This window comes from Peromyscus eremicus, chromosome 7 (assembly GCF_949786415.1).
Source record: "Peromyscus eremicus chromosome 7, PerEre_H2_v1, whole genome shotgun sequence".
NCBI classification, from domain to species: domain Eukaryota; kingdom Metazoa; phylum Chordata; class Mammalia; order Rodentia; family Cricetidae; genus Peromyscus; species Peromyscus eremicus.
Window position 1 is genome coordinate 113,039,483 of NC_081422.1, and position 27,312 is coordinate 113,066,794.

The window sequence follows — 27,312 nt, forward strand, 5'->3', positions numbered from 1 at the left end:
TTAAGATACCTTTGTTCTATATTAAGCAAAACCTTCTGAAGAAAGACCTTCACTTCAAGTAGTCAAATGTACAGACAGTAAGCTTCTACCAGAATGGTCCCAACTTCCTAGGCAGGCCTTATACTATACCATATACCAGAAGGACCCTAATTTCCAGACAAGCCTTCTACTATATCATATGGAACAGAGAGGACCCTGGTCTTCTCCCTCTAGTCCATCATCAACAGAAATCCATGGGACAACATTTCCTTCACACGTGCTAAGTCTCCTTTAAGGGGAGAAGAGTAAAGAAATTGGGGGAGGGGGGTTCTTCGTGGTGAAATGGCAAACATCAATTTTGTCCAAACTGGGACTTTAATGTATTCTTTATGTTCAAATTATGACCAAAGTTCTTAGAAACAACACACACCAAACAAGGTGCTTTGTTATAACATTGTCTAAAGTTAGGAGGTAATATGCCTTATACCCCAAGCTGTAAGTGCTATGCAAAATCCCCATCTCTAGACAGCTGGAAACAGTTACTAGCATGGGTTAGAACAGACTCACCACCAACTGCCATCCAGCCCACCTTGTTATTCTAGGAGACAGCAGAGTAACACCTAGGCATACAGCTGACAGGTATTTGCTGACTGGGTATATAAAATGCTTTAAAATGGCTGAAAATGAATAATCCACATTTCTATCAACAGAATAGCACCCACTTTAAAAATGCAAAAAAAACAACAAAGAACTCCCACAAATCTATTCTAAGCAACCTAAGAAAAATGAATTAAACCCTGATGATACCCCCATTTACCTTCTTAGATCTTTCAGAAATGGTAGGTGCTTTCTGTAATATTTTTTCTTGAAGAAATTCTTTATTCTAAAAAATAAAAGTAAGTTATCAGAACCTTTTATTGAACAGAACACTGACACAGAAGTGTCAATCACAATTAATATGTGATAAGTAAACTGTTTTGTGAAGAGATGAGAAAAGCTTTTATCTTTTCACTCTGAAGGCTTTTATACAGTACTTCCATCATTTTTCAACTGGAGACAAACCTTTAGTGTGTACTAGTAATCATTTTCTATGAAAAGCTCCCTTTACTGTATGTCCTTTGTTGGCCCTGCATTTCCAAACGTACTAATGCTTTATGGTTGGGATATGGGGTATTTATTAGTTCAGAGAGCTCAATTGTTCAGATTGCTTTTACAATAGGAAAAAAAAAACTGTTCATGTGTAGGCAGATGTATGTCATATGTGTGTTAGGATAAAATTTCTCATTGAGACTTGAGGTCATGAATTAGCCTAGTCTTACTAGCCAAAGAGTTCTAGGGTCCATCTGTCTCCACTTACTCAATTCTAGGGGAATTATAAGCCAAGTCTCTACACCTCAATTTATTTATGGGTTCTGGGGATCAAATTTAGGTCTTTATGCTTATGTGGAAAGCATCTCACTCCAGCTCCCCAAAACAAGTTATCTTACTTATCAAAAACTGCATACATAATACCTTTAGTAATTATTTTATCTACCATCATTTCTCCAAATGTAACCATCTTAACCATGCTTAAGAAATGCAGCTTATAAACTCTGAACACAACTAGTACCATATGGATGCATACACTCAAAAGCTGGAATGCCCACCTTTGCTTTCTGGAAAAACTTGTGCCTCAATAGCTCTGCTGCTGTTGGTCTAAAAGCAGAAAGGAGAATTTTTAGTTTTCAAGCACAATATTAATTTCCATCTTGAAAAATGAGAAACTATTTCCTGAACAGCAAACTAAAACATCCTCAGTATATTTCACTTTCTTTCCCCTGCTAAAAAGCAGGATAAACTTGGTATAGGACGCTGAGTAGAACAAAAATTCAAATAGAAATGTGCTAATGACAACTGCAGAATCTTTGAAAAATTCATTAGTAAAATACTGTTTCTAGAAGACGATTCTTAGGGACTTCCAATGTTTGCCACTTAGCAATATAATTTTCAGGGAGTTAGACGACAACTATCTAAAAGTGTTAGCAAAGTGTAAAAATGCATTTAAATTGGAAAAGAGAAATAAAACATTTTGATTCTTGCTATACAGCTGCCCAATAGGTTTCAATTTAAGGCAACAACAGATTCTTAGAGATTGCTCAATTTCCCTTTAAGGAAAAAAAATATTTAAAGTATATTTCCCAAATTTAACCCAAATTCAGTTGTGTTCAGTTATGCATGATCTTGTTTGGAGTAAATTCTTCATTATCAACTTATCAACTTTACAAGCTTTCATAAGAAGATCACTAAGAATAAAGAATTTACTCTTCAAAGACCTCACCTAACATTACCACATAATTACCATGTAATGCTATTCAATGGTCTCTCAGAGCTAAGAACAGTGTTGGTTCTGTCTTGTTTCATCCCAATGATGAGGATGGAAGTTTGTACAGAACTTTTTTTTTTTTTTTTTGGTTTTTCAAGACAGAGTTTCTCTGTGTAGCTTTGGAGCCTGTCCTGGAACTCACTTTGTAGACCAGGCTGGCCTTAAAACTCAGAGATCCACCTGCCTCTTCCTCCCGAGTGCTGGGATTAAAAGCATACGCCACCACCACCTGGCCCTACACTAGGCTTTATCTCACCAAATAAAGCATAATATTTGGGAGTGAGACTGAAGTGTCAGTAGTTCTTAAACCTTCCCAGGTAGTTCCAAAGTAAATTTTAAGCTTAAGAACCAATGCCTCAGAAGATTAACGCAGATTAGGAACAAACGGCAAATGCTATGTCAACTGAAATTAAACAGTGGCACTCTTCATTTGGTAAAGATTTCAATGTTTAACGCTTTCTTTGCCAGGATAGCACCTTAGTACTCATTTCTTTCTTCTAGGTCCATTCCTTTTTCTCAAGTACAACTGTGGAAGTGTAATGAAAGGACGTGACTACAAAACTCAGTCACTACAAAAACAAAACAAAACAACCTCATTCCATGTTCACTCTAGAACTCTAGAACTTGACTAGCTGGAGAACTGGCAGTTACTCTCCCTTATACAACTTAACTGTGGTTTGGCCTCACTCACGTGACTAGAGGCAGCCGCCTGCAGTTCCTCAGCAGGGGATTACTGAGGCTGTATATAAGAGATGCACAGCAGCAAGAAGAGACACCATCTGGAATCTCTAATGTGAAGAGTCAAGGCTTCACAGCTACAAACTCTGCAGTTCTGTCTTTCCATGAGTAGATTGTTTTTGAGTCTCATGTAGCCAAGGCTGCCCTCAACCTTGGCTTACCAGCCACAGCTGACCGCTAACTTCTGATCCTCCTCGTCCGCCCAAGTGTTAGGCTGACAGGCTGTTATTTAACTATTACTTCTCCTCCATTCTTACCAGTCTCTCCCTGGTAAGTCTACCATGTGCATACAAGCATTTGTGTGATTGTGTACATACAGACTGAACGTCCCATTTACTCCAGGTGTGATTTGCACAAGGCTAGTTAACCTCTGATTTATTTCTTCATTTGTAAAATAGAGAAAGGAAAAGTACTGTCCTGGAAGATTACTGTGAAAATTAAATGAGATGGTGTAAGTGCTTTAAATGTTTATGACAGTGCTTGGGACTTAACCAGTTGATAGTTTTTGTTGTTGTTGTTTCGTTTTCTTTCCTTCTTCTGTTTAATGGGTTTAATAAGGGTTGAGTTTTATGTTGTTTGATCTTAAATAACATTTAATTCTAGTTCTCAAATTGGAATGCATTTTCTATACTTCTCAGAGATTTAAAAAATATCTATTTTGAAATAGTTTGACTTATGGAAGAGTTGAAAAGATGATACACTATTCCTTCATATCCTTCTCTAGCTTCATGAAGTTAGCCTTTGACATGATCAAATTATAATTATCAAGAAATAACTAAAGCATTAACACTAGGACAATCTTTCTAACTAGAAACTACAGATTTCATCAGTTTCCCATGGTACCCTTCTCTGTCAAAGCTCCTGTGGCATATCTGTCACATCTAGTCTCCATGTCCAATCAATCTCTTCTAATCAGCCAGGTTTTTCAATTTCTTCTTTGCTTGATACTTCTGATAAATACAGATATTCTATAGCATATTTCTCAACTTGGAGCTCTTTGCTACTTTCTCATTATAAACTGGAATTATGGAATGGGTGAAGAAGGCTTCACAGGCAATAACCTTTCTTACTGCATCATTGTCTAAGGTTCATTATGCTGTGCCCTTGGTCATCTAGTGGATCTTTCTTTATATCTTATCCAATCAGGAGCAAATTACAGCCCACCCCATACAAGGGGAATCCATTGTTTTACATTTTAACTGAACCTTCTCATTCTAGAAGTCTTGCTTGATTCTGTGGTCATAATCAAACTTTCCCTATGGTTTTGATTTATGGTTTTAATAAATTTAAAGATTTATAATCTTTTCAGCTACCACTGCATTATGAAACTTCCTGAAGAACTAAAGCTATCGTGTCTGCCAACTCTAGTTCATGGTGCAGCGTCACCACGTGTGCTGCAGCTTGAGTGGCTGACAGCAGCTTGAGTGGAGTGTTGTTCCCAGGAGCCGGAGACCTGGATTTGCTGGTGTTCTCTGAGTGCACTTCTGAGACCCTTGCAGCCCAAAATGAAGCTGCCTGACAACAGTACTTCAATGCTTAAACCCTAGGAGGTGCAGTGTATGCATCTAATGTAGAGAATATAAATTCAGACTCAACCCGTAGAAATAAAGTCAAAACGATGAGGAGAGATGTTGGTGCCTCTTGGCAATGACCAGTTTTTATTCTGTTTAGCATCTCACTGAGAAGGGAGGGAGGCTTCTTGTGTGTATGTGATGTACACAGAGGCAAACATTCATGTGTATAAACTAGAAATAAATATTTATAAAAAAAGAGGAGGAAGATGATCCTATCTTTATATGGGAACTCAGCTGAAAATCTCCTCCAGGTGGACCCAAGGTCCTAATTCCAAAAGTCACAGCACTGGATTCAGAAAGCCAACCTAGTAGGATATTGGAGTGAGTGATGTTCCACTGGAGGGAGCCACTGGATTAGTTCAGGACTCTTCTGTAATTTATGGTTTCTTCACTATTTCTGGCACCTAAAGATCTTTTAAGTTTGATGGATTTTTATTTGTTACTTCTAGGTATTTGTAACAAAGGAATTTGTTCTTTTTGACAGCTAGCTTGGCAGAAACAAAGGTATTCCTATCAATTTTAGCCACTGCTGAGAAACAGAAAAAAATTCTAAAAACATACACATGAACTTTTCTGCTGTTTTTCTTACCCTTTCTAAAATTTCCAACAGTAAATTCTGAAGCCCCATTACATATACTAGACACATGATCAAGGATGTCAAAGTCTTTTATTTTTGTCGACCTTTAGAGAAAACAAAATTAAACAACTTTTAGTACTAAGAAACTTTGTGGAATATACAGTCGTCCTGTGGTATCCCAGGAGAATTGTTTCCAGAAAATTGTATCCCTTTGCCAATACCAAAACTCTGATGCTCAATCCCTTGTATTTACATGGACCAGTATCTGTGTAGGACCCACACAATCCTCCCGCACTTTCACCACCTCCAGCTTAACTAGAGCAGCGCTATCCTGCCAATTCAATGCCAACAGCTGTTATACTGTGTTGCTCAGGGAATGAGGACAAAGAAGAGGCGGATGATGCTGAGTGCTGATATAATTGGATCAGAGTACTTGGATCCACAGGTAGATGAACCTGCAGATGTGTGTGGGGGTGGTGGATATGGGAAGCTGATGTATACACACACAAACAGAAACTAAGATACAGTGAGGATGCAGCCCCAAGTTACAAAGGATGAGCTTTAAATTCAAGTTCTACCTTTGAGACTAGAGATGTGAGTGACCTTAAAACAGAAGGCTCCATTCAGTGATCTCACCTACAAATGCTGTTCAAAAGCAACACACACACTAAATACCCTTAGTTAAGAGCCTGCTACTTACCACTGACTGTGTCTAAAGCGGACAAGGAAACTATTTTAAATTGTGTTTACTACAATTTTTCCAACATGGAAAGTACAATTATTTGGCACGAAATATAAATGTGTTATGTTAAAGCTCTTTTGTTATTAAACTGTAAATGGCAATTATATTTTAAGTGCAAGTTGGAAAAAGAAAAACTTCCCAGCCCTGGTGGCACATAACTTTAATCCTAGCACTCGGGAAGCAGAGGCAGGCAGATCTCTGTGAGTCTGAGGCCAGTTTGGTTTACAGAGTGAGTTCCAGGACAGGCTCCAAAGCTACACAGAGAAACCCTACCTCAAAAAAAAAAAAAAAAAAAAAAAAAAAAAAAAAAAAAAAAAAAAAAAGGAAAAAGAAAAACTTTCCCATTAATATGGCATTTTACTAATACAGAATTCACAATATATAATTTCATAGTTAATTTGCTTTTTGGTTTCTCTGTCTATCCTTGGCTGTCCTGGAACTCACTCTGTAGCCAGGCTGGCCTAGAACTCACAGAGATCCACTTGCTTCTGCCTCCCAAGTGCTGGGATTAAACGTGTGCACCACCACCACCCAGCTCATAATTTCATAGTTTTAAGAAATTAAGGCCGGGCGGTGGTGGCGCACGCCTTTAATCCCAGCACTCGGGAAGCAGATCCAGGCGGATCTCTGTGAGTTCAAGGCCAGCCTGGTCTCCAAAGCGAGTTCCAGGAAAGGCGCAAAGCTACACAGAGAAACCCTGTCTCGAAAAACCAAAAAAAAAAAAAAAAAGAAAGAAATTAATCAAGATCTGAACCATCAAGATATACAATATACTTAAAAGAACACAGAAAACAACTCAGTCCCTTCCAATCTTGTAAAATGGCCTTTATAAATGTTTCCAAAGTTTGTATTTCATTCATTTTAAGAGTACACACATAATCCCACATATACATACACATGTAAAATTTAGGGTTTCCCACATTGTTTATGTATCAAAAAGAGACACGTCACATTTTCTAATATTTTACCTTTTTTCTGGATCCTTTTGAAGGCACAATGAAATCATTTTTCTAAATGATTTTCCATACTTTTTCAGCATTTCTTTATCTTGAACACCGGTTTCCAAAGAAGGAGGATCGTTCTGGAGTGTTAGCATTAAAACCTGTAAGAATTTTCAATACAGTATGAACTTCTAAGGGGTTTTTAATATGGATTAAAGCTTCCTAACATTCCAGAAGTTGACTCTAGGGGCTGGAGAGACGGCTCAGCCAGCAGAGTGCTTGCTGCACTACAAGCAGAAGGAAGGACCTGAATTTAACCCTTCAGAATTCACATAAAAACGCCGGGTGTGTGGTCCACGCCTGAAATCCCAACTGGGGAGCAGGAGGAGCTCCTTGCGGTTTGCTGGCCATCCAATCCAGCCATACTGTCAAGTTCCAGTTTCAGGGAGAAACCCTGTCTCAAAATATAAGGTGAAGAGTGACTGACAATAACCTGTGGTCTCTAAAAGCTCACACGCAGATATACATGCACACATACACGTTAACATCTAAGAGGGATTTTAAGGGTTGGGGATATAGCTCAGGGGATATACGTACTTGTCTAGCATGTGTGAGACCCTGAGCCCAACACCAAGCACCACAAGAAATAGAGTGGTTGTTTAGAACCGAAGGTTTTCATGTGTACTGGACATTAGTTAAGAGCTATAGATGGATGGATTCTTACCCAACCTGCCCACAAGTGCCCACTGTCAAACACTGCTATTATATCCTTTAGTTAAAATCCTTTATTCACGTCCCCAGCTCTAATTCTTCTACTTCCAACCTACTATGAAAACAAAACATCAAAGCCACAGCAAAAGGAATATATGTGTGGCCGTTAGCTTGTCCAGTACTTGACCTGTTCTCCCTTGACTTTACATAGTGTGGACCTTTTCTTCCAGAAACTTCTATACAGAAATCACCCATTCAGACATTAAGTTCCCATTCTTCCTGCCTCCCTGCAACCTGGGACGTCTTAGCTATTCTGTCACCAGAGGCTACGAGAGGCAGATGGGCAGAGAAACCACGGTTGGATAATAGACCAAACCGCAGTGAGACCAGGGCAGCAGTTCTGTGTTCACAGCACAGCAAGACGACTGTAATCCACCAGTTCACTCGGAATTCTATGAGGAACTACATAAAGAGTTCAAAGACTCTGAACCCAAGGAAAAAGAGTTTGTAGATGGCGAAGAAAACATATCATGAACGTCTGTAACTTGACTGCACATCCAAAAATAGTTTATCCTGGGTTTGATCCATACATAACACCAAGTAAAAATGGCTAGGTTGGTAATTTTATTAGAAAGATTATATTTTGCTACAATACACATACAAAATCTAGGAAAATAAATAACTACGGGTATGACTGGCAAATGTCAAAGGCTCAGAAAAAGGGGCTGGAGAGATGGATCGGCAGTTAGGAGCACTGAATGTTCTTCCAGAGGGCCCGGGTTCAACTTCTAGAACCTACATGATGGCTCACAATTGTCTGTAACTTCGGTTCTAGGGGACCCAACGCCTTCACACAAGACATACATGCAGGCAAAACACCAAAGGACATTTAAAAAAAAAAAAAAAAGCTGTGAAAAGTAACTGGGACTTGAGCTGGAATAATACTTTGAATATGAGCCTCACCTTCATTGGTGGATATTTATGATAAGGAGCTGCCCCTGTGGCCAGTTCAATCGCTGTGATTCCAAAACTCCAGATATCAGCTTTAAAATCATAACCTCGAACCTGAAGGAGTTGGAGGGAGGGGCAGAGAGAGAGAGAGAGAGAGAGAGAGAGAGAAAAAGAGAAACGTGCACAATTACTTTAACCAGACTAAAACACTTACAAAAGTTTCTAGGATGTCATGAAAAATTAAAGTGTTCATAAGCTTTGGCAGGTTTTTTTGTTTTTTTTTGTTTTTTTTTTGGGGGGGGGTTCGTTTTTGAGAGGTTTCTCTGTACATCCCAGGCTAGGCTTGAATTTTTGATTCTCCTGCCTCAGCCTAAGCACTGGGATTGTAAATGTGCACTACCACAATGTGTTCATAAACCTTAAACCAGTAAACTATTAACTATTATAATCACTTAAAAGAATGGTATAGTCAATTACTAGCAGTGTTTATTAATTTTGCATGAAAATATGGAAAAATAGTCATAAAACAAAAATATGAAACTATCATTAAGTGTGATATAATTAAAAGGTGTGCTCTATTTACAAAACAAACAAAATTTAAAAAACAAACAAAAAAGACAAAATGGGAACGAAGACTTTACATAGCCCTGTCTTTTATTTTCCAAATTCCAGGACACCTTTTTTTTTCTTTTCTTCCTTGTTTTTCCCCTCCTTGCCTTTCCTTCCCTTTATTTCCTGTCTCTCTCCTCCTGGGGCTTTTGTTTTTGTTTTAAGACAAGATCACATTAGGCAGGCCAGACTGGAATTCTCCATCCTGCCTCAGTCTCCAGAGTGATGGGATTAAAAAAATGTGCTACCATACCCAGGTATTTTATCATTATTCCTACAATTGAGAAAAGTTATAAAGGGTGCTGTGGGATGGTCTGTATGTCAAGTGTGTTGCTGATTGGTCAGTAAATAAATCACTGATTGGCCATTGGCTAGGCAGGAAGTATAGGCAGGACAAGGAAAAGAATTCTGGGAAGTGGAAGGCTGTGGGGGAGACACTGCCAGCCGCCACCATGACAAGCCGCGTGTGAAGATGCTGGTAAGCCACGAGCCATGTGGCAAGGTATAGATTTATAGAAATGGATTAATTTAAGCTGTAAGAACAGTTAGCAAGAAGCCTGCCACGGCCATACAGTTTGTAATCAATATAAGTCTCTGTGTTTACTTGGTCAGGTTTGAGCGGCTGTGGGACTGGCGGGTGACGGAGATTTGTCCTGACTATGGGCCAGGCAGGAAAACTCTAGCTACAAAAGGGACTGTGGATTTTTTTTTTACGTCGTTGGTATGAACAGGCTATCACATTTCTCACATTTATACTGCCACCATCAAGACTTAAATTCAGTCATCAATATGTTGCTGTCCTGCCTTCTGGTAAAACAGGAAGACCTCTAATGACCCAAAGGCAAGCTCCCTGCATGGACAATATTTCAACATGCTTCTCTACCAAACAGACCAGGGAAAGCCCCTGCTTAACTGAGAAGTAGATTAAACCCCTGCCACATCCTCTATCCCAGGAAAACTAATGAATGCTCATATTCATTCCTATCCCCCCGACCCTCCTTTCTCCACAGCCTGTGTTTGTTCATTTTGTTCCTATGCACAGCCTCTTATGACCTTGTGTAGCCTGTAGAGCCCTCCTTCCACAGGCTGTGTAGTAATACATCTAAGATACTCATGAAAAACTCCCATATAGTATTGAAAGATACCTGGAGTCTTGAGAAATAAGGCTGATTTGCACATAATTTAGGAATCTTTTACAGGTGTTAGTACTGATAAGTGAGCCGGGCAATGGTGGCGCACGCCTTTAATCCCAGCACTCGGGAGGCAGGGCCAAGAGGATCTCTGTGAGTTCGAGGCCAGCCTGGTCTACAGAGCAAGATCCAAGATAGGCACCAAAACTACACAGAGAAACCCTGTCTCAAAAAACTAAAAAATAAAATAAAAAAAGAACATCAAGTGAATACACGCACTAAAGAAGAAAAGAGCCCAGAAAATGACCTTAGGAAACAATGTCTTCTTTTCTTTGAAACAGTGTCCAGGTCTAGCCCAGGCTGGCCTCAACCTCACATCCTCCAGTTCCAGCCTGTTCCTGGATACCATGTGTACTCTACCACATCCTATTGGAAAACTCAAGAGTAGACAGAGCCAGGCCTGGTGGCCAACATCATCCGAGCAGGAGGATCTCTGAGTTGAGGACAGCCTGGTCCACAAATCAAGTTCCAGGACAGCAGGGCTGCACAAAGAAAGCCCGTCTTGAAAAAGAAAACAAAACACAAACAAAGGAGTAGATGGCCTAGAGGCCAGAGGAACAGCCTGGTGAGCAGGAGAAAACTGAAGAAGGAAATTAGGCTGAAGCATGAATAATCTCAAACACCATGAGGAAGAAAGGAGAGAAGCACTCAGAAATAAGCACTGGGTTTAAGAGTGTTCACTGGCACATGATGAGACTAAGGACAAGAGACTGCAGTGAGTGGTCTGAGGTGCAGTAGGAAAGGGAAAAGAGCCGCAGCAAGAAAACTATAAGCTAAACAACTAGGTCATTTAGTCTGTACTAAAATAGATATTTTTCATTGTTTTATTTTCTTACTACTTGATTATCTTTGGTATAGTCTTAAGTTTCTGAGGTCCTACGTAAAGATCTATTTTTTGTTTGTTTGTTTTGTACTGTGATACTATCTTTCCTTAGACCAAGGTCTTAACCAATCAATGGAAACACACATTTCATGCAGCCAACCTTGTATACTGAACAAATATAAACACTACTGAGGTTTCCTAACAAAATCCTGAACCATTTCAAAAAGATGAAACTCACAGTACCTGCTCCATAACTTCGGGTGCCATCCAGCACGGGGTGCCGACAAACGTCTTCCGCACTTTGTTTCTGGTAATGTCACCACCAGTTGCTAAAAAAGCACTAACACCGAAGTCTGGAACAGAACAGACGGCATTTGTGATGGTTGGAAGAGGAAGGAGCTCCCACAGGCTCATGAATTCGGGCTCGTTGCCAACTGCTGGGCTTTGAGAAGTGATAGCTTCTGAGAATTCCATATAATCAAGGACTGATCCCTGTAGTCAGAATATGATAACACTTGGGGAGATGGTGTAGAGGTTGAGCCCACTAGGAGGAAATGAGTCAATGTTCCACAAAGACCCCTTCTTACTTCAGCTTCCAGGAAGTCATGAACAGCTCCCTGCTCTGACATGCTCTTACTCTGCCTCCCTCAGGGTAAGGTTAGAACCCAAATCAAAGGGTCTAATGAGCTCTAGATTGAAACCCATGAACCCACAGATTCATGCTGTGGGATGTATGGCAAATGTGTTGTTGATTAATCAATAAAACACTGATTGGCCGTTGGCTAGGCAGGAAGTATAGGCGGGGCAAGGAGGAGAATAAAGCTGGGAAGTGGAAGGCTGAGTCAGAGAGACACTGCCAGCTGCCACCATGACAAGCTGCATGTGAAGATCCTGGTAAGCCACGAGCCATGTGGCAAGGGATAGGTTTATGGAAATGAATTAATTTAAACTGTAAGAACAGTTAGCAAGAAGCCTGCCACGGCCATACAGTTTGTAACCAACATAAGTCTCTGTGTTTACTTGGTCGGGTCTGAGTGGCTGTGGGACTGGCAGGTGAGAGAGATTTGCCCTGACTGTGGGCCAGGCAGGAAAACTTAAGCTACAGATTCAGAAAAAATATTTGAAACCACAACTGTAAAAGTATTAATATCCAGAATATACAAAAACAAAATCTACATTCCAAGGCTAAAGAGTCAGAAGTCAATCAATACAGGCTACAAAGAGATTTTTGTCTCTAATAATAATAATAACAACAACAATAATTCTACAATTCACTGGGCGGCGGTGGTGTATACCTTTAATCCCAGCACTTGGGGAGGCAGAGCCAGGAGGATCTTATGAGTTTGAGGCCAGCCTGGTCTAAAGAGTGAGATCCAGGACAGACACCAAAACTACAGAGAAACCCTGATTGGGGGGGGGGGGGTTTCCTATAATTCAGCAACAACAAAAATCACATTTAAAAAAAGGCACAGGATTTCACCTAAGAAAAGCAAATAGACAATATAAACATGAAAAGATGCTCAACATAGCTGACCACTAGGCAAGTATAATCAAAACCATGAGAGAGACATTAAACTAGCATGAGGACCTAAGTCTGGATCCCCAGCACCCATACAAATGCTAGACAGGCAGAGTAGCTGCTTCTATGAGTGCTCAGGATGCAGGGACAAAAGGTCTCAGAGGCAAAGTAGCAACAAATGTGAAACCACATACCTGCATGCATTCATGCATGACACACACACACTCCAACCAAAGGAAACTAAGTCATGGTAATTACCTGCGATCTGTACAGAGCCATCTTCTCCTAGGAGAATGTTTCCAGCTTTCACATCTCTTCAAGGAAAAAAAATACCATCAACATTTGTTCTTTAAAATAGCACTATTTAAGAAGCATCTGTTTATTTACAAAATATTAGCACTATTTAAATATTTTGTTTTATATTAGAGTATTAAAGTCAATAGTACTTTTTAAAGTTTTAGCTATTTATATTATAATCCAAACATTAAAAATAAAACTATAATAGGGAATACAACTTTTTATACCACCTAGAAAACTTAAGCTCATTAAATATTCTTTTTTTTTTTTTCTTTTCTTTTCTTTTTCCTTTCCGAGGCAGGGTTTCTCTGTGTAGCTTTGGAGTCTGTCCTGGTACTCACTCTGTAGACCAGGCTGGCCTCAAACTCACAGAGATCTGCCTGCCTCTGCATCCTAAGTGCTGGGATTAAAGGCATGCGCCACCAGTGCCCGGCTCATTAAATATTCTTGGCTGGGATGATAATGGCCAAAGAAAGTGACTCTCATCTATCCTCACCTAATTCTTATTGCTGAAACATAAAATTTTTTCTATACAAACTACATTCTAAAAAACAATGGATCATTCTCTTCCAAGTTCCTCAACCCTCAGTTCTTACTTTCTAACTGATTAATGAGTACATATTTGAAAACAGATACTACTGTACACTTACAAAATAAAACAAAATTACTCAGAACTGGATATTTTTTCACTGTGAACCACATGTAACAACATGTTTGTTATCTAAAAAAATAAACAATGCCAAGTATAGTGGGACACAGCTTGAATCCCAGCACTCTGGACAGTAGTAGATTTTACATAACCCTGTCTTTTATTTTCCAAATTCTATGACACTTTTTTGGTCATAGTTTGGGTAAAAACTAAGGGAATCTGAATAGGCTCTGTGTATGTGAGGGGTACAGTAAGGAAACCTTCCTGGCACTCTATGATTAGGGGCGGGTTATTGTTGGTAAGAGAGAGAACAGCCAGAGGCATCTGGAAGAATCTGGGGCTGAGAGAAAAAGAAACAGACTGGACATGGCCAGTAGGTTTGAGGCTATCCTGGTCTACATAGAGCATTGCAGGCCAGCCAGATCCTGTCTCAAAAACCACAAAACAAAATTTTGACGTTGCACAAAGGAACACACAAAGAAAGAGAAAGCAACTCAGCATGGCAATTCTTTTTGTAAAAACAGTGCACCAAAACCCAAACCAGGCTAGCAAGTACATTCGGCCAAGATTGCTTCCATTTTTTATCCCTGACATTAGTGATGACTATGTCTCACTCCATTGGTGGGAGCTACACTTTACAATCTAACTTGACTGGCTAATTGATGCAAAAGGAAAGATGGTTTAGGAAATGTGAATCCTTTCAGGCTAAAAAGAACCTTAACTACCTTTGGTAAGAAAAGAGTTTCTCACAAACCCAATGAAGAAGAGTACAATTCGACCACTACTTCCTCCATCCTCTTTCCTACCTGTCCTATAGTACTTGCAGAGTTTACTAGATGGCTGTACTTCTGTGTCTCCCCATTTCACCATAAGCTATATTTGATCTGCATAATAATGCACTACCTCTTGCATCTGCAGTAATCAATCATCCAATCATCAAATAGAGTCAATAAACTACATAGAGGACTGCAGGAAAATAAGGCTCAAATCAGTTGCCAAAGCATGCACATAACATACTTCCTTATGAGCCAACCTGGAGTCTGCCTGAAGCCCTAGCCACAGGCGCTGTCAGAGGTCCTGATTGTGCCTAGCCAATGAGGGGCAAGCATGCAATGTCACCAGATCTGAACGCAGCCTGGGTGCTGGGAGGAGGGTATATAAGGCTTTCCTCGTCACTGAATAAGTGAGTCTGCTGTTTGCCTTTCATATGACTCCCAGTGTCTGTGTCGTTGACGCCACACCTTCTCACCCCCTCCCTGTGGTGGTATTTTACTTGTACTGAAATGTGATTTTAATTGTATGTTAATAAATAAAGTTGCCTGGGGGTCAGAGTTATAGAGCCATAGCAAGTGCGGGCGGTGGTGGCGCACGCCTTTAATCCCAGCACTCGGGAGGCAGAGCCAGGCGGATCTCTGTGAGTTCGAGGCCATCCTGGACTACCAAGTGAGTCCCAGGAAAGGCGCAAAGCTACACAGAGAAACCCTGTCTCGAAAAACCAAAAAAAAAAAAAAGAGGCCTACTTCCTGTGTGTATGTCTTTAAATAGTCTAGATGTTCTGCCTTCTCATTGGTTGTAAACTAAACACGTGACTGCCTTGTCATTGCCTGTATGTACCGCCCTCCAGGTCCTTAAAGGTGTGCGCCACCACTGCCACGCACTTGCTATGGCTCTATAACTCTGACCCCCAGGCAACTTTATTTATTAACATACACTTAAAATCACATTTCAGTACAAGTAAAATACCACCATACCTCCCCCAAAAGAGTCATTAGGACCCAGCAACAGAGGACTACCTATCTGGTATTTTTTTTTTTCCTCACAAGTATGAGGAGGGGTATGGCAAGAGGGGTTGAAAATGAAATACTAACCAAATGTTGCCTCCAACCCCAGTTTCTACCACCTACATTCTGTTCCAGATGTTAGAGTTATAAACTAAATATACTTCAGTCAAAGAATAGGAATGACCTAATTATTCATCAGTAGGTTGTTATAAAATATTAGTTTAAGATGTGTTACATTTGTTTATGCTGTGGAATATGTGTTTAATGAAGCAAAGATGTGTTGCATTCTTTTATGTTGTTAACTCTGTAAAGCTGTGTTACTTTGTCTAAAACACCTGATTAGTCTAATAAAGAGCTGACCGGCCAATGGCGAGCCAGGAGAAAAGGATAGGCAGGGCTGGTGGACAGAGAGAATAAATAAGAGAAAAAGGGAAGAGAAGGAACATGAAAAAAGAGGAGAGGAGGACATCAGGGGCCAACCACACAGCCACACAGCCAGCCACAGAGTAAGAAGGAAAGAAAGATATATAGAATAGAAAAAGGTAAAAGCCCAGAGACAGAAGGTAGAGAGGATAATTTAAGAAAAGCTGGCTAGAAACAAGCATTATGTTTGTTGGGCATTCATAAGTAAGAATTAAGTCCCTGTGTATTTGTTTGTTGGGCATTCATAAGTAAGAATTAAGTCCCTGTGTATTTATTTGGGAGCTGGGTGGTGGGCCCCCAAAGAGCAAAGAGTAAAAAAAATAAAAAACTACAGTAGGTCACCAGTGAAGAATCTATTTGTATATACCAGTGAATACACAAGCTTATAGAAAATAACCCAAATATAATCCTGTTTCTTCATTCATTTATAAAATGTATATGGGGGTTTTGTCTGAATGTATGCATGTGTACCATGTGTTTGCCTGGTACTCAAGAAGGTTGGAAGAGGGCACTGGAACCCATGGAACTGAAGTCAGAGATGGCTGTTAGCCTCCATGCAGGTGCTGGGAACTGAACCTATATCCTCTACAAGAATAGCCAGTGCTCTTGACCACTAAGCTGATTCTCCAGCCCTTCTTGTCTTTGTTTAGTTTTGAAGAGTTTTACTGTGTAACCCAAGCTAGTCTTTATCTCAAGATCCTGTTGCCTCAGTAATCCAAGTATGTGGAATTATAGGTGTGCTTTAAATATATTCTGAAGAGGGAAGAGAAAAGCTTCATATAATGTAACTTTTTTGCTTAAAAAACAGAATAGTGCTGGGCAGTGGTGGCACATGCTTTTAACCCCAGCACTCAGGAAGCAGAGGCAGGTTTTGAGTTTGAGGCCAGCCTGATCTACAGAGTGAATGCCAGAACAGACCAGGGCTACACAGAGAAACTCTGTCTTAGGAAAACCAAGGGGAGAAGAAAACAGAATCAGAGATTTTGTGTGTGTGTGTGTGTGTGTGTGTGTGTGTGTGTGTGTGTGTGTACACATACATATTCACATATGTGTATATTGGCATAAAATGCTTCTCAAAGGAGTCATAAGAAAATGGCAAGAAGTTGTATTCTTTGAAACAGAGCATTAGGATTTGGGGGAGGGGGGTTCTAATGCTTTACATAAAAAATTGAAAAGAAAATACAAAAGTTCCCACACACTCATTATTAACACCTTACTTCAGTGTGGTACTTTTGTTAAAATTAATGAGCCCAGATTAAGACATCATTAGCTCAAGACTACAGTGCTAGGTCTCAGGCAGTGTGTATGTCCAGAAATGAGCTCAAGCTGGACTAAAGGATATCTGGTGGCTAGATGAAAGCCAGCATTCCTCAGGAACTTGTGAGATGGGTCACTTGGCTTGCCTCTAGCAGAAGGGATAGAAGGCTTTCCATTGACATATACCTGTGGTTGCATATCAAAGCCCATGCAGGCCTCCAGACTCCCTCAGTGCCTTTTCACACATACTTGTTGTATGTCTCAAAGCCCCACAATAGCATCCTGGCCCTGCTCACCTCCCTGACTTCTGCACTAAGGCAAGCCCCCCGACCCCAGGCTGCTCCAGATCCCTGCTACTCTCATGGCTGTCACTCTTGCTATTGTCCCTTCTCTTGAAGACAGCCCTGGCCATGTCCAGTCTGTTTCTTTTTCTCTCTCTTACCAACAATAACCCGCTCCCAATCATAGAGTGCCAGGAAGGTTTCTTTACTGCACCCCTCACATACACAGAGCCTATTCAGATTCCCTTAGTTTTTACCAAATGTTCCTTTCTAGCCCAGGAGTCCACCCAGAAAAGCAAATTATATTTAGCTGCCAGGTCTCCTTAGGCTCTCCACAGTGACAATTTCTGACTATCCTTGCTTTTGGTGACCTCGCCAGTTTTGAGGGATAATGGTCAAGTGTTCTCTATGATACCCTTCTAGTGAAATGTATATGACATTTCTCATGTCATACAAAAGCCATTCTTACCATACCACACCAAAGGTAAATACACAGTGTTAACATAATTTAGTCCGATGGAATTGAGAAGATCAATTTTTTTCTATCCACCATTTTGAGCGGCTTGAAGGCAGAAGTCATATATAGGTATCACCTATTTAGGTAACGCTGTTTGTGTTTCATAAGGCACTAATCCATCTTCCAGCAGAGCCTTAGGTTAAGCAACTATTTCCCTTTCAAACTAAAAGTACAATCCATAGAATAAGTTTCAGGTTTAAAAGTAAACCAATGCTGTGGCTCACTGAGTACTCTAAAACACCAGGCTTCTCACATGCAACAAGACAAGGGACTTCTCAAGGAAGAGATCTGCAACCTGGTATCCATCCAGATACCAATACAGTTGGGGGGGGGGGGGAGGAACGACCTTGTTTGTTGTTGTTTTTCAAGACAGGGTTTCTCTGTGTAGCCCTGGCCGTTCTGGAACTCACTCTGTAGACCAGGCTGGCCTGGAACTCAGAGATCAGTTTGCCTCTGCCTCCTGAGTGCTGGTACTAAAGGTATGTGCCACCACTGGGCTAAAGAACTTGTCTTACTCTGTCTCAAACTATTCTAAGCAATCCTGCAGCCCTGGGGACTGACTCTCTTATTTACTTTTGCATAGCAGGAATACTGGATTTGTTTTTCCCTGCTCACTGCCATTTCTCACATGCCATTGTTACCCAAAGTTACAAGTTCCTCCTAAAACTAAAAGCAATGCAATAGACATATTTGGCTTTCTCCACAGAGAAGAACACAAGTTTGTGGGAAACTTGACAAGGGGTTAATAGAAGCAATGAATCACAACCACGGCTAGAAATACACTACATTAGACATGTAGCTCAAGTTTTCCTGGTCTTGTATGGCTTCCATGGCCCTGCAGCCGCTTGGACCCAAGTAAACACACAGAGGCTTATATTAATTAAAACTGCTCAGCCATTAGCTCAGGCTAACTATTGACTAGCTCTTGCATTTAAATTAACCCATATTTCTTATTTATGTTTAGTTATGTGGCTTGGTACCTTTTTTCAGTTTTGTCTTTACATATTGTTTCCTCTGTGTCTGGCTGGCTGACTCAGCCTTTCTGTTCCCAGAATTCTCCTCTCTCCTTGTCCCACCTATACATTTTGTGTGGCTACTGGCCAATCAGTGTTTTATTTATCAACCAATCAGAGCCACATATATTCATTCACAGCATACAGAAAGACATCCATAGCACTCAGCATACAGAACGATATCCACAGCACAGACATCTTACAGACATGTAGCACTTCTGTTAAGCTAATCTCTTTGCAGGGAAAAATACTGGGGCATATTGAGAGAAAAGATTAAATAAGCACCATGTCCACCCAAATCAGAATCTCTGAAGCCAGTGTTAGTCAGCTGTGGTGGTTTGAATAGGAATGACCCCATAGACTCAGGCATGTGAATGCTTGACCCATAGGGAGTGGACTATTAGGTGTCTTGCAAATTAGGTGTGGCCTTGTTGGGGCAGTATGTCACTGTGGGGTGGGCTCTGAGGTCTCAGATGCTCAAACTAGGCCTAGTGTCACTTTCACCTCTGCTGCCTGTGGATCAAGATACAGAACTCTCAGCTCCTTCTCCAGAACCATGTCTGCCTGCATGCCCCCACGTTTTCCACGTTTTTAATAATGGACTAAACCTCTGAAACTGTAAGCTAGTCCCAGTTAAATGTTTTCCTTTATTAGAGTTGTCATGGGAATGGTGTCTCATCACAGCAATAGAAACCCTAACTAAGACATCAACTAAGAACCACCACATTCTGGAACCGGTGACCCAGTGCTTACAACCCAGACCAGTCATAACTAATGGCCAATGCCATGTGTTTCCACCGTAGCCATGTCTGTATTTTCCCTACGTGCATGCTCCATACCCCTTTATAAATAAAGCCCACCATCACGACCTGGTCTGTCTCTGTTCTCCATCCCCACTCAGAGGCAGCCATTTTGTGCCCACCCCTCCCCCCAGTAAATCTCTTGCCTGAGATCTCTTGCATGGTGTGATTTTGTGGCATTCCTTGGCCCTGATCACCAAGATACTCTTTTGTCGCAAAACCCTTTCAGTCAGCCTGAGCACAGGGATGCAAATCTTTGATCCTAGTCATCAGGAAGCAGAGACAGGTAGATCTCTGTGAGTTCAAGGCTAGCCTGCTCTATATAAACAAGTTCCAGGCCAGTCAGGGCTGCATACTGAGACCCTGTCTCAATGCAAAAAAAAAAAAAAAAAAAAAGACCTGAAAAATCTAGTGAGGCAGACAGGGTAGGAAACCTGACATAGGTTTCCCAATTCAACCTTCTCCTAGACCTGACTAGTGTATTTCAGAACTACTTACAGAAATCTACACTACACAGGACTTCTGGATGCTCTAAGAGCACTGGTTCTCAACCTGTGGGTCACAACTGCTGGGGGAGGGGTTGTCAAACAAGCTTTCACAAAAGTCTCCTAAGACCAACGTAAAACACAAATATTCACCTTACATACATTTACATTATGTAACATTAGCAAAATTACAGTTATGAAGTACCAATGAAAATAATTATATGGTTAGGGTCACCATGACATGAAGAACTGTATTAAAGGGTCATAGCAGTAGGAAGGTTGAGAACCACTGACTCAGAATCACCTGGGGAGCCTTTAGAAATCCCAGTGCCCAGGCTTCATCCCAATGAAATGAATTTCTTGCAGTAGACCCAGATAGCAATACTTTCTAGAGTTTCCCATGAGATTCTGCTATGTCTTAAAGACAGAGTCAGGGCTGGAGAAATGGCTCAACTATTAAGAGCACTTACTGATCTTCCACAGGACCCAAGTATAGTTCCCAGCACCAGTGACTTCAGTTCCAGGGGAACCAATACCCCTTCTGGCTGTCGCATAAACATAACAGACACTCATACACATGAATAAAAATAACTGTTAAAACATTTTTTAAAAACATAATGGTCTAAAAAAAAGAAATAAAAAATAAATAAAAGAAAAAATTAACAGTCCATGATTTGTAGCACATGTGAAAAAATATATCATTCTAAATAATACAGAAAGCTATAAATAGAAAGCAGGGGCATCTGTCAGTGTAACAGAGGCCTTGAATTAGACACCTTTCCCTAGTACACTCTAGGGCACACAGGTATATATGGGAAGACACAGGGAAAGACACAGAAAGACAAACAGACTCAAAACCGAGGCAGAGAAAAAAATTTTTTGAATGAATTTAATCTCTATCTGTTGAGATTATGCTTCAAAAGTGAAGGAAAAAAAGATTTTTCTCAAAAAGAAATTTAAGAAAATCTGTAGTCAGTAGAGCTCTTGCGAGAAATGTTAAAAGTATTCCAGAAAACCCTAGAAGGCTCACAAGCCAGCAGTAAATAAGAAAAATCCCTATTCAAAACATGCTAGCAGGCAAGGAGTGACACCCTAGATGTCCACAGACCCCAAAGAGATGTGCCTGAACACACACACACACACACACACACACACACACACACACACACATACACACACACACTTTTAAAAAATGGTCTTCAGAGAGAAAAATGATATAGGTTGGAAACTCAAGCCTACATTAAGAAAGAAGAGTGTCCATGTGGAGCTCACCCACACAGAACTTTAGACTGCCCTATTCTGCATGACTGTACGTCGAGCTGTTCCATGCAACATACCTCTGAAAGTGACCTGAAAGCAGGTTGGTCACTGCAGGCAACCTGTACCAGCCTTAGAATGCTAGGTTCAATGTCAGCACCAGAAAAAAAAAAAAAGGTTACTACTCGTTAAAAAGTCATGTGAAATTTCTCAGAACTGGGGGGCGGAGGGGGGGTAGGAGAGGGAGGGGGGAAGGGAGGGAGAGAGAGAAAATTCTCTCCCTCAGAGATTTTTCCTAGGAATATCTTTTAAGTATGGGGCTCCTGTTTTTAGGATAATCTCATGGAAGAAATATACAAAATCTAAGAGTAGGTCTATTTGAAAAATCTTAAAAATCGCCCTCATTGCTGCACATATTTGATGAAAACAATCATTTCAGTGCTCTGGAAATCAACCTTAGAAACATGCTTAGAAAACTGAATCATATCAGATAGAAAAGTGGGACCCTAGGTGTTCTGGTCCAGGACCAGATCCAGCTCCGTCTGTGTGGCAGTTCTACTAGGGCACACACAGCACTGTGGATGAAAGTTTCTAAAAAGAAGCTACGCCTTGTACTCAAGTTTCCACAAGGCTGATTATCTGATTACAACTTCAAAGACCGTGGAGAGGTCAGAATGTTGTAGGTCCAAAGCAACTCAAGTTTATCTTGGGCTATCTTCAGCCCCCCTGTTAGCCTGCCCCACCCTATCCACCTCTGCTTGATCTAGCATTCTTGTGACTATCAGGTGAGCCTTTTGACTTAGCAGAGCATTAGCTCCCACCAACCACAGCCTAAAGGTTCATCAGACAGCATTGGAGACTGGAGAAGAGGTTTCTGCCTTAGCTGTAATCACCTACCTGATGTTTCCAACAACGTATTCGAAAAGTGTCTTGATTTATGACCTTCTTTGTGTCTATGAAATTACTACTCATTGGAACATGGAATTTGGGGTAACCTAATTCTGTGTTCCCGGACCATGGGTACTCACATTTTAGTGAGCTCCAAAATAAACAGATTCTTATCCCCTCTGAGGCGAGAGCTATTTTTGTGTGGTCCACCTCATGCTGAGTGATCCATCTCTAGCCAGAGATCTTCAGACTCATCTGAGCAGAAGTGGGGGCAGCACCCTACACAGTGACACTACTAACAGAGGCCACCTTCTGAGGCTGGCCATCAGGAGAGGACAGACACTGACTACCACCTGTGACTTCAGTCCAACTAGAAACAAAGACATTGAAGACAGCTTGCTCAATCGACACAGAGCCTTTGCTGTACTACACTTCCACCAACTGAAAGGATGTACCCAAAGAGCAAAGGAGACTTCAAGAGCCTGGTCAGAAAGTGCTGTCCTGCACCACCACCCCAGGCTTCTGAACAGATATACTCTAACATCCACAGGAGGCTACTGCTATTTGAGTATGACCTCTACCCATTCATCAGACTGCAAAATAAAAAGAACGCAAACCAAGGCCAAGAGAAGCAGACACACTGGAAGAGGGGAAGGGAAGGCAGTGAGGGTGAGTGTAAGAGAATAGGCAAGCGAAGGGAAAAAGGGGGGGTGGGAAGGGTGCAAGGATTACTGACTATTCTACTAGAAGGGTTCATTCTACTAGAAGCTGATTTACGATGGCAGAACAATCTTTAAATTTCAAGACAGAATTATCAGTCTAAAGGACAGACAAGAAAAATCAGCAGTGCCTTCAGAAATCTGAGAGGAAAGCAAGCATGTCAACAAACATAACAAACAATAATAACAACAAAAATAACAGCCAACAAAAGGAAATGGAAAAGGAAAAAAATTAATCTACAAATTCAAAACAGAAGGAAGGAAGGAAGGAAGGAAGGAAGGAAGGAAGGAAGGAAGGAAGGAAGGAAGGAAGGAATCACACACACAAAACAATGTGTATATCCAACAGCAATATAGTAAAACTGTTAAAACCCAAACCCAAAGGGGGGAATACGCTGAGAGCAGCAAGAGAAAAAGAATGTGTGCAGGGGCATGGGAGTTTAGAGCTAACGCTGCCTTAGCATTGGCACCATGGGGACCTCAAGTTAATGAGATGCACTGCACGTACTACAGTCAAAAAGCAATTGAATGAACAAACCTTGTGAGGCAAGAATTGTACGTGTGCACAACTGTTTTTCAACCATGAAGGCCAAGGGCTGACAGATATCTCAGTGGTTAAGAGCCATCTACTTCTACTCTTGGCAGAGGACCCACAATCAAGTGGCCCACACGTCCCTGTAACTCCAGTTCCAAAGACTACGACACCCTCTTCATATACCAGGCAAGCACACAGTTTACAAACCTATGTGCAGATGCTCATATATACACATAAAACAAAAAATCAATGTTTTAAAACACCCTCTTGTTGAAGATGCCATACACTGTGGTTGCAGGGCATGGAGAAGTCAAGCTGGAACTGAGGGGAAGCCGCCTCCCTCCTGGATAGCTTTCACAGTGACACAACACTTATGCAGGCTGCTGGAGAATGTCACCGTTAGCTTCGGGTGTCAACCTGACACAAACTAAAGTCATCTGAAAAAGGAACCTCAAGCCAAGAATTGTCTATGAGGAATTTTATTCCTTGCTAACAGTCAACTGTGGGCAGTGCCATCCTTAGGCATGTGGCCTGCCTGGGCTGTATAAGAAAGCCAGCTGAGCATACCAGTAAGCAGTATTCTCCCATGGCTACTGCTTAAAGTTCCTGCATTGGCCTGTAAGTCAAATAAACCCCACCACACTACACGTTGCTTTTGGTCATGGTATTTGTCACAGCAAGAGAAAGCAAACTAAAACACAGGAAAAAAAAATCAACAGTCTTACTCAGCTATGAACTCTCACAGGCAAGATCTGTCAACTGACACAATAATGGCATGACAGCTGTGGAGTGAGCAACCGCTATCTGACTGAATTTGATATCCTCTCCACAGGAGAAATCATGCCTGGTACTATAAACCTGGTCAACAGCCCATGGTCCAGTCACAGGCCCTAAATAGGAACCTTACTTTCTTAAATGGACACACTATCAAACTGCCTTCTGAATATTTATATTTATATCCACAGATTAGTGCTGCTCTGAGTCTTGGTCAGAAAAGTTCCTGGATGCAGTGGATTACTGTTAATACAGAAACTCCTAAGTGGTCGAAATGCTGAGAATCAATGACTGTACATCCTCAACCCTAAAGGGGATGTCCATATCGCCATCTCCAAGACTCAGGAAGAGGCAGGAAGAAGAGGCAGAAGGGCTACCAAAGCCAGAGTGCTGTCAGACATTATACTTTGGACAAGACATGGCTGTTGTACCCATGAATTCAGAACAGAAGTGGCTATCTACACAGGACAAGCCCCTCCAATCAATATTTCAGCATGGTTGCAGAGGGGCTGATAAGGCCTCACTCCTCCCTGATGACCTATAAGCAATTAATGATTCCAGGGAGAGGGAGAGTCACATTCCTGAGTAGTACAGCTACTGGTAACTGCCCTCCCTGAAGTGAATAATCCCCTAACTAATTAGTTAATTAGCTAGCCAGCCTAATTAACTGCACACACTCAAACAGACATGGGAGCAGGAGGGGACTTGTTGGAAAAGCCGTCAGGTGAAAGGGGGTGAGAGGATAATGGGGTAGGGAGAGTATCAAAGCAGTATCGCATACATGTACGAAACTGTGAAAGAATAAATTAAATTAAATAAAAAAGACTGATTTTCCCAAATAATCTCAACTGTTCCCAAATGGATCTGACAATATGAAACATCTTTTTGACTGTTTCTGATGCTTTTCTCTGATATCTGAATTCAAGATGGTTGGATATTGACATGAATCAGGAAACAGATGGCATTTATGATTACAAGGTCATTGATTTAGATATACACATACATTCCATTAGAATTGTGATTTATCTATCTATTTATTTATTTATTTATTTATTTATTTATTTATTTATTTGGTCGCTCTCAGGAAAATAGAAACGATAGAGAAGTAGGAGGAAACTTCAAGGAGCATCTTTTATACAAACCCTCAATGTGCTACTACAGAACCTCACCCTCCATAGGATCCATGCGTGTCAACTCCCTATACAGCAGCAAAAGACGGCTTAAGGGAAAAGCCCTTCATTTCCTTGGGCAGTAACAACTCCACTGGACCAGATGGCAGCCCCACAAGGAGTCTGGAAAGGGCTTACACATAACGCATCCAGTGTCTACCCATCAGTCCTCAGGTAGCAGCACTGGGTCCAGGTTGTGCTGACTATAGAAAACGGAAAACTTTAAAGCTCTAATTAAAAAGTAGTATTTAATTAAGAACTTTGCAATAATTTAGAAAAATACTTAAGATAGAAAATAAAATGAGAAGAGCAATAGACAGTGTGCATATACCTGTAATCCCAGTATTTGGAAGGGTAGGGCAAAAGGATCAGGAGTTAAAGGCCAGCCTGGGCAAGTCAGCAAGACTTTTAAAAGCTGGTGTTTATGTTGCTGTTTTGATTTTTAAGGGCTAGAAATATACAGCTCTGTGGTAGAACATTTGCCTAGCATGCACACAAGAACCTGAGTTCGATCCCTAGCACCCCAAAAATGAGAGACAAAATTATATAAATACCATTCTCTTAAGTACTTTAGGAAACAGAAAAGAAAATAGAAAGCACTCTTTCAAACATTACCAATGATTGTCTTCTTGGCAAAAATCAAATTGTTCTGTTTTTTTCATTTTCCAATTTGACTAAAACACTTACCACATTTGCTTGTTCTTTGAGACAGAGCCTTACTAGGCGACCCTGGCTGTCCCCAAACTCACTCTGTCCCCAAACTCACTCTGTAGACCAGGCTGGCCGCAAACTCAAGAGATCCACCTGCCTCTGCCTCCTGAATACCCATATTTACCAGGCTTACTTTTTGTTTTGTTTTTGAAAATTTATTACTTTCTTAATATTTATGGGTTGTATAATTCAAACTATAATCAGCAAAACAAACTGAAGCTGGTAATACAAAAGCACAGGGCTCAGCATGAAACATTCCTAGCGGAAAGAAACTGTCCTCAGTGAGGCCCAGGCACACGAACACAACCTAGAAAGGAGAAAGGGCAGCCTTCACGAACCTGTGGATCTGCCCATTCTTGTGCAGGTATTCCAATCCCTCTAAGACTTCGCGCAAGATTGTAGCAATGGTCGGCTCATCTAGGACTCCACTTTTGTGCTCCCCTTTTGCCACAATATGCTTAATAATATCCAGAACAGAACCTGAAAACAGGAAACATAACCCAATAAAAATTTTAATTCATTCAATTATTCAGCTCTAGTTAGGAATCAAACCACATTAGAACATGTACACAAATTATGTAAGAAAGAAAGGAAAAAGTATCAAATACTAGCTCTCTATTCTATATTCTAACCTTGTAAGGGTTAATGTAGTATTTTAGTCATTTATGAAGAAGCCCTGGGTGAACCACACCAATCAAAAACATTCTAATTTAAGATATCACAAACTGCCTAGCATGGTGGTGCACGTCTTTAATCCCAGTACTCAGGAGGCAGAGGCAGGAGGATCTCTGTGAGTTCGAGGCCAGCCTGGTCTACAGGGTGAGTTTCAGAATAGGCTCCAAAGCTACACAGAGAAACCCTCTCTCGAAAAACAAAACAAAAAACAACAACAAAAAAAGATATCACAAACCAAAGCAGTGTTCAACCCAGAGTAGATTGCGCAGTATTTTATAACTAACTTGTAGAAATACAAGTCAAATCAATGAAGAAATACATGAAAAGTAAAAATCACATTTGTTATTGTGATGGCTATTCTTGGT

The 27,312-nt window shown here is 40.9% G+C and overlaps 1 protein-coding gene across 2 annotated transcripts in view; it reads right to left on the reverse strand.

Annotated features, from left to right (window-relative positions):
- Positions 1 to 27,312, reverse strand: part of Oxsr1 (oxidative stress responsive kinase 1) — a 91,952-nt gene that overhangs the window by 21,321 nt on the left and 43,319 nt on the right. For both annotated transcript variants that reach the window (XM_059268877.1, XM_059268878.1), the window contains exons 4-10: positions 26,611 to 26,752; positions 12,975 to 13,030; positions 11,441 to 11,550; positions 8,588 to 8,689; positions 6,941 to 7,074; positions 1,626 to 1,674; positions 797 to 862 (exon numbers count right to left, since the gene is read on the reverse strand). In XM_059268877.1, the coding sequence (XP_059124860.1) occupies positions 797 to 862; positions 1,626 to 1,674; positions 6,941 to 7,074; positions 8,588 to 8,689; positions 11,441 to 11,550; positions 12,975 to 13,030; positions 26,611 to 26,752 (659 nt within the window). The remainder of the gene's footprint in view (positions 1 to 796; positions 863 to 1,625; positions 1,675 to 6,940; positions 7,075 to 8,587; positions 8,690 to 11,440; positions 11,551 to 12,974; positions 13,031 to 26,610; positions 26,753 to 27,312) is intronic.